We start from the raw sequence: 12,500 nt of genomic DNA on the forward strand, positions 1-12,500 counted from the left end.
GCATGTCTTCAAATACTAAGTACATAAACCATGTCTCGGAATTATCACTATATATCAAATTCCCATTATAAGTTTTCAATGAGAGTAAAACACTTTATTCTATATCTATCGACAAAAAGAGAAAATTAATGAAGATCTATAAAAGAAAATATTCAACGTACATTTAAAACAGAAAATGGTATATTTTTTTCGGAACACTGCACTTGACAATCATGAATTTAATTATGGACTTAATTACGATTAAACAGGAGAAATAAAATCACATACAGACTGAAGACTTCCCATACTTGAGGATGATGATTGTAACTTTCCACAGCTGAGAATTTGGTTCATTTTCTAATCTCTGGACATGTCTCAACTCCTTTGACGGTTTTGTGGATTTGTTTTCATTCAGATATTCATGAGTAGTATTTCAGCTTTCGAGAATGTTGTTCGCTGCCATTCGTTGCATGATGCAACATCCAGGTACTGCTACCAATGAACCAGGGAGAATATGCAACAAAATGAAAATGAATCAAGAACTAGCTCAGTCAAAATGAATAACAAAAAGTGCTTCCTTTATCTGCAATTATGAACATTCTCCAAGCATCACTTCTCAAAATACCTAAACCTTTCTTTTCTCTATTGTAAAAGATAAGCGAAAATGACTCGACCCTTTGCAACAAATCATGAGCTTAATACTTTCCGCAACACGAAGGGTGAATTCATCAGGGTCCTCGCCAGGTCATCATCGAGTGCGAGATTTCGAAGGGCGAAGCGAAGTGCTGCAAGGATGACGCCAGGATGTCAGTCACGACGCCACCTTGGGCCGGACCGCGCACCTCCTGACGTCCTTCTCCTTGTGGTAGAGATAGATACCACTGGTACTATCCTGGCTGACTTCCTTCTGTGTGATAACGTAATTCGGAGAAAAAGTTACAAATATATCCAAGTCTTTTACGTTACCTTTGTGACGAATCTGCGTTGGAAATGTCGTAAGAAGAAGACAGCTTCTAATTGTATTATAGATTATCGTTACAAAATCTAAATGTTGTGAGGACAGTATAACCATTTTCTTATGAGAGTGGAAAGATAGACGACACTTGACATTGCTCCAGAATAGCGGTGTTTAACTGTGAAAAGGAAACGTGAAATACAACAAAATGGGTTTATCCAAAGCGACGTTTATAGACGAACGCAAAAACGCCGGAATAGTTAACGTGTCTTATAAAAGCGACGAAGACGAATTCACGAAAGCGGAAACAGAAATAGAAGACGATAAGAAAAAGGAACACGTAAATGGGAGAGTAAGAGACGAAGATATTAAAACGGAGAATGGGAACGTTAGAGAAGGAAAGGGAGAGGAGGAGAAAGAAGAAGAAGACGAAGACGCGGTTCCCGACGGCGGCTGGGGCTGGGTCGTCACCTTCGGCTGTATCATCATTGCGGTAATTTTTTTTCGATTATATAACCCATCTTTTTCAGTCTGTTTTATAAAAGTGTCTCTCTAAATAACGTCTAAATCATTTTTTTTATTATATAACTCACGTTTTTCAGTCTAATATTTCTTTTAATGTCTCACTAAATAACTAATGCTGTTTAAATAAAATATTGCACTGAATTATAATCTTACTTTAAGACTAATGACTTTTAATCACATACTTACCTTCCACAAGTGATTATGTTGTGTGTAATGATGTGTCATTCATTTCAAAGCTGATCAGTTGAATGAGTCTAAAGAAACACTCACACACTATCTCCTCTTTATCCTGATACTTTATATTTATTTATACTTTAGCCAAAAGTACCTCTTCGAGCTCTTCCTCGGTTTCCTTCTCGGGCTCCTCGGCGACTTCCTTCTCGGTGTGCTAAAAATGTGATGGATTGCACGTACGTAACAATGCATGGTGAACAATACGCGATGAAACTGTCTGTGTGTAAATAATGCCTTATATAATATTTTTGCAGTCTATGGAAGTCTTTGATTTGATCAAGTATGTTCAAGCCATTTTTTTTTTTGTAGAAATAAATAGATGAACGAATTAATTAATTAATAGAAGTATAAACAAACTCTTGATGAAATATTAATAATTTCTGAATAATACCCAGATGGTTTAGATTGATGATTGAGAAAAATGCTGAGCAAAGATGGCGAATGAAAAGAAGGATAAAAAACAATATGAACGACTGAAGCAGAAGTCTCGAATGTCCACGAAGCTTCAGATCCAGAAAACCGAACCATAACAATATACAAAGCGAGAGAGATTAGTGTAATGATTCTCTCTCTCTGTGTTCTTAGATCAGTTTCCCGAAAATGTGTTTATTAAATGTTTTCTTAGTTTAACCTTTCATCTGCATCATGAAAATTGTTATGATTAATTAATGCACTATTTTATGAGTGAACATCTTCAGACGCGCAGAATCACACATTTTCGTGCGACAAATGATGAAAAAATAGGCCTATTAAAATAAACAGAAATACTACAGAAAAATAAACGCAATTTTAAAAATATGTTTTCGTAAATAGGTTATCGTCCCTTCAGTGTATCATAATTTTAATGAATAAAACAGATCCTAAACTGTAGTTCTGACGGACAAATATTCCGACGTTCAAATAACCACAAAGAAACTTCACGCATCGTTATCTTCACCAACAATGGGAAACAGATTCCTTTCCCGGAAATAGAACTAAATATCGAATATCAGCCTATATGGCGAAAAATTAATGCATTTAACATGGCTATGCACACAGTAAATTAAACATGCTGCACGAGCAATGTTCATTACGACAAATGTAAAAAAAAGGTATGGATAAGAATGAATGTCTTTTTGATTGATTCCTTGTCAGATACAATAATATTGAAGCGGGTCAAATGCATCATATTCGTTCTCATTCATACCTTTCCTACAACAAACGTCACTGCAAAAGCCTCAGCAAAGACAAGCCTTTCCAATAAAAAAATCTTAACAAAACAAATTAAAAACCTTCACAATGTGTTTAGTGATCAAAAAGAAGCGCGGGTTTCGTCCCAAGTGAAGCGGACGGGCAGGGTGTCCCGGGATGAGGATGGAAAATACCTTAATACTGGTTATGAATACCCATTAAGTAAGAAAAAAAAAAACATAATCGTGAAAAATGAATAAGTAAATGAAATAATTAATCAAAATTTAATAACGCGAATATCAGCGTCTATAAAAACAATGAAGTATCACTAGCGACTCTCATATACATGCTGGGTCAATTGAGATGTTCACGGGAGCGACTGAAGTGATTAAGATTCGCGACTGAAGTGATTAAGATTCGCGACTGAAGTGATTAAGATTCGCGACTGAAGTGATTCAGATTCGCGACTGAAGTGATGAAGATTCGCGACTGAAGTGATGAAGATTCGCGACTGAAGTGATGAAGATTCGCGACTGAAGTGATGAAGATTCGCGACTGAAGTGATTAAGATTCGCGACTGAAGTGATTAAGATTCGCGACTGAAGTGATTAAGATTCGCGACTGAAGTGATTCAGATTCGCGACTGAAGTGATGAAGATTCGCGACTGAAGTGATGAAGATTCGCGACTGAAGTGATTCAGATTCGCGACTGAAGTGATTAAGATTCGCGACTGAAGTGATTCAGATTCGCGACTGAAGTGATGAAGATTCGCGACTGAAGTGATGAAGATTCGCGACTGAAGTGATGAAGATTCGCGACTGAAGTGATGAAGATTCGCGACTGAAGTGATGAAGATTCGCGACTGAAGTGATTAAGATTCGCGACTGAAGTGATTAAGATTCGCGACTGAAGTGATTAAGATTCGCGACTGAAGTGATAAAGATTCGCGACTGAAGTGATTAAGATTCGCGACTGAAGTGATTAAGATTCGCGACTGAAGTGATGAAGATTCGCGACTGAAGTGATTAAGTCAGTCCCGTGTCTTAGATGCTGATCTTCCTTTTGGCTATAATAACAGGACCATTTATTCACACCAATAAATGCGTACTATGGGAAATGGGGGAACGTAATCTTCAATTTATTTTGACAATTTATAATTTTCTTGAAGAAACTAAAGTATATGTTTTTAAGGATGTTTATATTTTCTCCATCTCTCATATAATAGATTTGAAAAACATGCTGCACAAGGTAATGTTTTCATTCTGCTTAGGTATCCCTAAACATTAAAGCATATGTGTCATTGCCAGATTAGCTACTTCTCTCCTCCTATGTAGAATGGTCATTGTAAGAATTAGATTTTTAAATGATTGATATTGTCATTTTTATTATCATTATATATTTGCGTTTACAAATCTTTTATTACACGCCGGCCATGTATGTAATCCTAATATAGCGTTACATAATCTATCAAAGCCTTTTCTCATTAAGAAGCAAGATTATTTATGCGCCCAAACCGAAATCTTTCAGATCGCCATCAACTTCGCCGGCCCCTGCTTCGGCATCCTGTTCTCGGGGTTCCTCCTCGAGCTCGGGACGTCCTCGACCAACGTGGCCTGGATCTTCAACTTGAGGTCGTTCATCAGCAACATCTCGGCCTTGTTCCTCGACCCCCTGGTGGCCGAGTGGGGCTGGAGGAAGGTCGGCCTCGTCTCGAGTCTCCTGCTGTCCCTCGGCTTCGCTGTCTCGAGCTTCGCCAACTCGGCTCTCTATCTGCTGTGCTCTTACTCCATACTCACGGGTGCGCTCATGTTTCTCCTTTTTTGTTTGTTCGTTGCAAGCAGAAAATACTCATGCTTGAGGATTGTTCACCAAGAGTTCTTTCTTATTCTTAGAAGAACTGATAACTGTAACTGATGGGAAAATGTTCAATAGACTATCAGAAGTATCAGCGACAATGTTGGTTAAAAACAAAAGAAAAAATTGTTACGTTCTAAAAAATAATGTAGTAATATCTCCATTAATAAGTCAGATAAGTCACATTCTATCAGCCGGTTTGTTAAAATTGTGCCAGGCCCGACCCAATGAATTTTCATAAATACAGATATAGAAATAAAGGCATATCTGTCTATATATCTGATAGATTTACATTTAACCATCTATTTGCCGGGTTGATATGCATGTCTAGATTGATAAATATGCATTTATCTCTTTATTTATGCATGTCAAGTGTACGAATATTCTTTGGGTCGGACCTCGCACAATTGTAACAAACCGGCCGTATATCTTGAGGGCAGAGATATTTTACACAAGACCAACAGTAGTGATCGACACGGAGAATAACACAACCAACTCTCGCTGGCAATAAACAAAGCCAGTAAGAACCACATTTTACAATTTGCAGGTATTGGCTGCGGGTGGATGATGGGCACAATCTTCTCAATGATCCCACACTACTTCAAACGCAGGCTGGGCATCGCGAATGGCCTCATGCACGGAGGCATCTGCGTGGGGCAGATGGCGGGACCTCCAATGATCACTTATTTGCAAGAGCAATATGGCTTTTCCGGAAGCACTCTCATCATGGGAGCCATCTTGTTAAACGGTTGCGTCGGGGCGGCCGTCCTGCACCCCGTGGAGTGGCACATGAAGGCCAGAAACAAGGGAAAAACTGACGAAAGGAAGACGAAGAAGGCGAGGAAGGCCCCCGACGCACAGACTCACCCGTGCACCACCGTTTCCCGCGTTTTCACCACGATATTCACCAACCTGAAACTCCTAAAGTCCCCCCGCGTGCTAATCATCACCGTGGCTTCTTCGCTGAACATGACGACGTACCTGAACTTCCTGATGTTCGCGCCCTTCGCCCTGCAGACGTCCGGGCTCAGCCTGGAGGAGACGTCGTGGTGCATGTCCGTGTCTGGCTTCTGCATGCTGGTGGCGCGCCTGGTCGTGTCCTCGCTGACGGACCTGCCCGGGCTCAGCAAGCGCGGCTGCTACATGGCCGGCACCGCCACCGTCTTTGTGACTACGATTGGTAAGCCATTTGGAGAATGTACTAGATTATCGAGGTCTTTGAATACTTGGTGTCTGAGTATTTTGAAGATACAACACCTTCGGCGCTTTGCAATAGGTGTTGTTCTGTAGATCTGTACACATGTATCTTTTCTTTATATAAATCTGTGCATGAAATCCTTCATATAATTCCAGAAACATATCCCGCCACTAATACTGATTTATAGCAATTAGAAGAAAAATGCACACAAGCAATAATTAACCTATTTTCCCCAGCCTTCACCTTCGTGCAGGGTCTGACGTGGGCGTCGGTCGTGATCGGCGTGTGGGCGGCGGGCGTGGGCGCCTTCATGAGCCTGCACAACCTCATCATGGTGGAGTACGTCGGCCTAGACAAACTCGTGCCGACGCTGGGCATCTGCGGGGTCTTCAGCGGCCTTTCCTCGGTCGTCATCGGGCCGGTGATAGGTAGGCCTATGCGATGTTTGTTTTTATAGTGGTTGTGGTCGAAGGTTTCATTGTAATCATTATTGTTGTTGTTTCTTTATTATTTATTTAGTCATTTATTCAATTATCCATACAATTCTTCTGTTGTTGTTTTATTATTATTTACTTATTCATTTATTCAATTATCTATTCAATTCTTCAGTGTGTACCTTATTTTTTTAAGGGTGTGATTTTTTTTCTATTTTCCAAATACTTTGAATTGGACGTCAGTAATTCAATGCTCAATCAACATTAAGCTTTATATTTCTATTCTTAGGTGTGATTTTCCTTAAGCAAATGAAATTTCAAGGAATATTTTTTGTGGTGATGACCCTCTCATCGTTTTATTTAGTCTAATCAATGAAATTCGTCTCTATGTAAGGTCTCAACAAACTTTATTATAATAGAGAGAGAGAGACAGACAGACAGAGTGAGTGAGTGAGTGAGTGAGTGAGTGAGTGAGTGAGTGAGTGAGTGAGTGAGTGAGTGAGTGAGTGAGTGAGTGAGTGAGTGAGAGAGAGAGAGAGAGAGAGAGAGAGAGAGAGAGAGAGAGAGAGAGAGAGAGAGAGAGAGAGAGAGAGAGACAGAGACACAGAGAGACAGAGAGACAGAGAGTGAGTGAGTGAGTGAGTGAGTGAGTGAGTGAGTGAGTGAGTGAGAGAGAGTGAGTGAGTGAGTGAGTGAGTGAGTGAGTGAGTGAGTGAGTGAGTGAGTGAGTGAGTGAGTGAGTGAGATAGAGATAGAGATAGAGAGAGAGAGAGAGAGAGAGAGAGAGAGAGAGAGAGAGAGAGAGAGAGAGAGAGAGAGTGAGAGAGAGAGAGAGAGTGAGAGGGGGGGAGGCAAGAACTACTGCCGAGTTAAACCACAATGCAGGTGTGGTTTAACCTCTTTATCTCGAGAGAGCAGGAGAGAGCTTGTACGAGTGCGTGTGCTTGCGTCTCTGCGTGCGTGAGTGTATTTAATGAGTGGGCACATTAATCACTGACATCTGCACCACTCACCTGTTAAATGGTGAAAGTCCGAATTAAAGATAAAAGAGCAAAGCGTTCCTGATTCCCCCCCCCCCCCCCCCCCCCCCCGATTAAAATCACAATCTGACCTGTCCTTCCTTCCGTGACCTGCCGGAAATGCCCAAGTGGACGAAGTGGGAACTCAATCCGTTTCCAAGTAATCAATTGCGTTGTTACGAACTAGTATACGTATATAGATATCAGTAATTGATCAGTTCATCATTTACAGATATCTATTCATATCAATTACGTTATTTTGAACTGGGAAAGGTCACAGAATCCGAACTGACCTAGTTTTGGTGGCTGACCCCCGCCTCACCGGCACCGGCTTTCAGTCAGCCGCTGCGACAGTCTGTCCAGCTCTACGTTGCATATCTGTGCATTATTCGTGTGCGTTGAAGAAATATTCCCTATAGTTTTGTTCATTTGTGTGTTTCTTTTTACCCGGACATAATTTTGGTCTTGCTCAGGGAACCAAATAATACCCTAGACTTTAAACATGCCATAACAAATACGGCTGGTTTTTCTTGTGCATTAAAAATGATCATATACTATTCGCAAGTGTATAAAGCACTTATTGACTGTATGTATTTTCATTATAAAACATATCTTGTTCAAAGTGTTTTCGCGCAGGAGTCCTCACGCAAGGTCTGCCTTGTCCTCACGAACCCTCTCCTTCGCAGGCGTGATCCGCGACGTGAGCCAGAGCTACGCCGTGAGCATGTGGGCGCTGTCCGGCTGCTTCGCCGTCGCTCTCCTGCTGTGGCTCCTCATGCCCCTCGCCGTGGCCTACGACCAGCGGAGGGAAGGGAAGCAGACGGAATCGCCCTCTTAAGTACAGGGAGTTGGGTCCTCTTCTGATGGGTCCTTTTTCACCGCAAATTCTCGGCTAATCACCATCTTTAAAGGAGTTGCGTGCAAATACTCCACTATTTTTTTTAGCCGGCAGACTTGAGTTTGCTCGAATATTAGGCGATTTATGTTTACGATTGCCGTCTGTGAGGCTGGTGTTAACGCTGTGGCTTCGTGGGAAGGAGGTCGTAGAGAGGGTCAGCATGCGAGACCGAAAATCCTGATGAGGAACTCAGTTTAATCCTTTTTATTGCTAAGACGTATTTCAAGTTATTAACATGTCATGTTTTATATTGTATTTAATTATCGTATCGACATGTATTCATTTGAATAAATATACTGAAACACCATACTTAGTGTTAATCGGACTGATGTGGATAATGGCAAACTCCTAAGACCAGGCAAATGACTTGTCAAAGAAGCGTTTTCAAAATAAAACATAAATTACATGCGCGCTTTGCAAAATACGCCAAACATAATTCTTTACGAGAGAGAGAAGAGAGAAGAAAGAAGAGAGAAGAGAGAAAAGAGAAGATAGAAAAGAAAGGGAAAGAGAGAGAGAGAGAGAGAGAGAGAGAGAGAGAGAGAGAGAGAGAGAGAGAGAGAGAGAGAGAGAGAGAGAGAGAGAGAGAGAGAGAGAGACTTTTTGACTTTGACAAGTTTATTGAGACAAAAGGTTACATCTCAAAAGGATGTGGTAACGTAGGTTATCCTCACCCTTATCTTGATAAGTCCCTGTGTGGGCTCACAGTTCTCATACAAAAAATAGGTGTATTACCAGATAATAACATAAAATACAAAAACAAAAATATTGAGAGTCATGGTCTATAAAAGAGAAAGTTCGTGCACACATTCACTGATGAGCTGTGAGGTACCGTAGGCGACCCGTGTGTGCAGCTGTTATTTGCGAAGGACAGGCACTCAGGTCATCTCCGGTCAGGTCAACTGTTCTTTGTCGTACATATTTTGTGAAATCCGCTGTCTGAAGTCTAGACAATAATGCTATAAGACTCCACTATGCATTACCTTGCCTTTCCATTCTTCCAGCATATCATTAAGCTTTGCCAAGTTTTGTTCAATTTCCCATCGATCCAAGAGTTTTTCTTTTTCGTGATCGTTGTACTCCACACTTGCTGTTATTTTTCTTTCCTTCCCTGTAATAACTATCTCACTTTCTGAATCCTGCTCCTTTGCAGAAATACATGTTTGTTTCGTTTCTGTGTCTTTAGTCGGAGTTTCTTTCGATGCCTCATCCCTCTCTTTCTGTTTTTTCGTTTCTTCGCTGGGAACCTGGGCCAGTTTCCTTTCGATAGCGTCCATTCTCTGCATCAGCGTCTGGAACATCCTGGTAATTACGGATATTTCCTTAGAAAAATCCGCACCACTACTCCGCGGCACTTCCTTCACTTCCTGCACCTGTCTGTCCTGCCCGTCATCACAAGCCATTGGCGACGGCACCACCCGCGGTGGGCCCTGCGCCCAGGCATTAGGGACGACAGCTGTCTCCTCCCTCGGCACTTCCGGCCGCGTGGTGACCGGCCTTTTTCCATTTTCTCCTTCCTTGGGGACCGCCGAAGCAATCTTGATTTGTGGCCTCACCCTGCATGCAGGAGACCCGGCATTGTGGCGCCCTCCGCAGTTGCAGCAGCAAGGCGTAACCCTTTCCCCCTTTTCAATCTTGGCCCGGCAGACTCTTGAGTCATGTGTCCTGCCACAGAACCTGCATCGAGCATCCTGTTGACAGGCCCACGACTTGTGTCCCCACCTGCAGCACTTGAGGCACATGACTGGCGGCTCCACAGACGGTGCCACCCTCCTGTACCCCGCTCCAGAGATGAATACCTTCTCTGGCACTTCCCCCTTCACAAGGGCAACGAGCTGACTCCGCTCCTCGCCCCTGGACGTATGCCGCCTTAGCCACACAAATCTATCGTCGTCCAGCAGGAAGTCCGGGTCTAATATCGTGGGATATCGGAAAATGATCACCTTGGTGAACTTTTCTCCAGCCTTTGGGACAGTCATCACTGTCCCCTTGTATCCCTGAGTCGTCAGCGTCTGCACCGCCTGGCCTGCCCGCACCGTGAGATACGGCCTTCCTTTTCCTTCCTTCATCACTGGCTCGAAATCAGCGTGGTCTTTAGCTGCATGTTGCATGGCCCACCTTAATTTTTCTAAGAAACTCAAAGCACAGTCCTGTGGAAATAGCAGTCTTTTCCTGCCGTTCACACCGGCAACATTCTGGGCTGCTGCTTCGTTTCCGTCGTTCTTCTTCCTCTTCTCCCGCTCGCATCCATTCTCGTCACTCATGTCTACGCTTCCATCACTTCTTACCCTCTTATGGGTTCCACTTCCACTAGCAACACTAGCCATGCTGATACCTTGGTAGGAGGTGACCCGCTCCCGGTCCAAGGTCAGATAGGGGCGGATAAACACAGGATTCGGGGACCTCACGTCTATGGACAGTACTGTAAACTCGTCCTAGCCCTACGAGAGATACACCACGACGAGAGAGAGAGAGAGAGAGAGAGAGAGAGAGAGAGAGAGAGAGAGAGAGAGAGAGAGAGAGAGAGAGAGAGAGAGAGAGAGAGAGAGAGAGAGAGAGAGAGAGAGAGAGAGAGAATTAAACGTTTTCTTTAAAGAACGCTTTCTTCGGAGCTGTAACTCACCTGTTTTTAAAGTATATATATATTTTTTTTCTAAAGAATATCCATTTTCAAATGATTCAACTGAGCCAATATGAGACCTTAAGCGATCATATTAGTAATGGCTGACAATGCAAAACCAGAATTTGCACAGACTTTCCCCTCTAATAAGAATGCATGTTTCTCGCGTTACCTTGCTCATCCATTAATTTTTATTTAAATTCTTCATATAACATTCTGCTATCAGTGAGGGCCATCAATCGCTAATCAGCAACATACTGATTTATCAACAGTTATTTACACAACACACGCAAAAATTACAACATTAGAGATAATGTTTTCACCATTGGGAACGCGGTTAATCATCCCAACCCTCTCGTTGTACACCTAATGAATACGTAGAAATCGTAATAATATATCTGTAACGACATATAAATCATCCAAATTTGTTGAAAGATGATAAAAAACAAATCGCGTTTCGAATCACACATTTTGGCTCTTGATACTGGCGCCACAACCGAGTGTTATTTTAGGCTCGGCAGCCTAGTTGCCTTTCAAGCAAAGTCAAATTGTGCCGAACCGAATGAAACTCTTACATGCCCTTGGATAAAACTGTGAGAATGGGTAACTATTCTTCGCAAATACATGAAAATGAATTATATATTGGGTTTTTCTACCGTGATGACATTTCTAGTGAAAAAGTGCGTTTCTTCAGAGGATTATTTAGCTCAGAAGGTGTTTCTGCTGTTCAAGTAATATTCGGAATGGTGTGAAGTAACACTGCAAAAGGGAAATATAGAAATTTATAAATCTGAATCGATGAAATACGGCCATGAGGGTATTTGGTGATGGATGCAAGGACATGCAAGTTGGATTTTATCTGTTCGCGGTATATACTAATGTTGTATTTGATCTTATAACAAAGAAACAATACATTCGCAACGAAGCGGCAATTATGCGTTGCGTAATAACAGGCTTAAAACACGCACACACAAATTACAATCTTATCCCGTAAATCTCTAAGAAAGACACTCGATTTCAATAGATATAAACAAACAAACCCTCGTTTCACCAAAATGAAGGTCTGCGTATATCATACTGCCAACATTTCTAATTTAGTTTCAATATTCTATAAGAAATGAAGCTTATGTATATCTTTAGTAGTTACCCCTCTAAGACAATCAAAGAAAACCCTCACCTCCGATGCTATGGCTTGTCGCCAACTCAGGACGATGAATGGCTGTTTCTAAGTGCCGGGCAATTCTCTATCGTAATTACACAATTTGATATATTGATATGTTTCTTGTCGGTTCAATACGAAAATTCACACATTTACTCATCACTTTCTTTGCATTTAAAATACAAACGAGGAATGGTTGTAATGAGAAATTAAAAGGTAAACGTTTCTTTTTCATTTACTATTTAAGGCCAAGCAATACATAGTGACAAGGCATTTAGGAATTCTTAAAAAAGGAAAAAAAAAGAAATAAAAACAAATAAAAATACATAACTGGCACAAACGAGAAGACAGTGTTGCCATCTTCTGTTCCATTAGTCATCAGAACTTGGTTCATTTACACAACTCTCAAAAGCGAGAATAACCTCTTCCTCTTGTTCTGTAGCCTTAAATATTC

General features: G+C 41.6%; 2 protein-coding genes across 3 annotated transcripts in view; both read left to right on the plus strand.

Moving 5' to 3' along the window:
• The first annotated feature begins 784 nt into the window (after positions 1 to 784).
• On the plus strand, positions 785 to 8,568 carry LOC113822002 (monocarboxylate transporter 12-B). Its single transcript, XM_027374512.2, has 5 exons — positions 785 to 1,427; positions 4,392 to 4,662; positions 5,266 to 5,898; positions 6,153 to 6,344; positions 8,056 to 8,568. Exons 1-5 carry the CDS (start codon positions 1,143 to 1,145, stop codon positions 8,205 to 8,207), a joined length of 1,533 nt encoding a protein of 510 aa, XP_027230313.2. The 5' UTR covers positions 785 to 1,142; the 3' UTR covers positions 8,208 to 8,568.
• Positions 8,569 to 11,392: 2,824 nt separating this feature from the next.
• The window catches only part of LOC113822001 (monocarboxylate transporter 12-B), a 19,479-nt gene continuing 18,371 nt past the window's right edge, over positions 11,393 to 12,500 (plus strand). For both annotated transcript variants that reach the window (XM_027374511.2, XM_070136982.1), the window contains exon 1: positions 11,393 to 11,480. The gene's annotated coding sequence lies outside the window, so the exon portion shown is untranslated. The remainder of the gene's footprint in view (positions 11,481 to 12,500) is intronic.

This window comes from Penaeus vannamei, chromosome 22 (assembly GCF_042767895.1).
Source record: "Penaeus vannamei isolate JL-2024 chromosome 22, ASM4276789v1, whole genome shotgun sequence".
Taxonomy (NCBI): Eukaryota; Metazoa; Arthropoda; class Malacostraca; order Decapoda; family Penaeidae; genus Penaeus; species Penaeus vannamei.

Bases quoted from the DNA above. Each gene is read 5' to 3' on its own strand.
- LOC113822002 (XM_027374512.2), top strand. From the start codon at position 1,143: ATGGGTTTATCCAAAGCGACGTTTATAGACGAACGCAAAAACGCCGGA. The intron at 4,663-5,265 runs GTGCGCTCATGT...TACAATTTGCAG, and splicing joins CTCTTACTCCATACTCACGG to GTATTGGCTGCGGGTGGATG. The intron at 6,345-8,055 runs GTAGGCCTATGC...TCTCCTTCGCAG, and splicing joins CGTCATCGGGCCGGTGATAG to GCGTGATCCGCGACGTGAGC.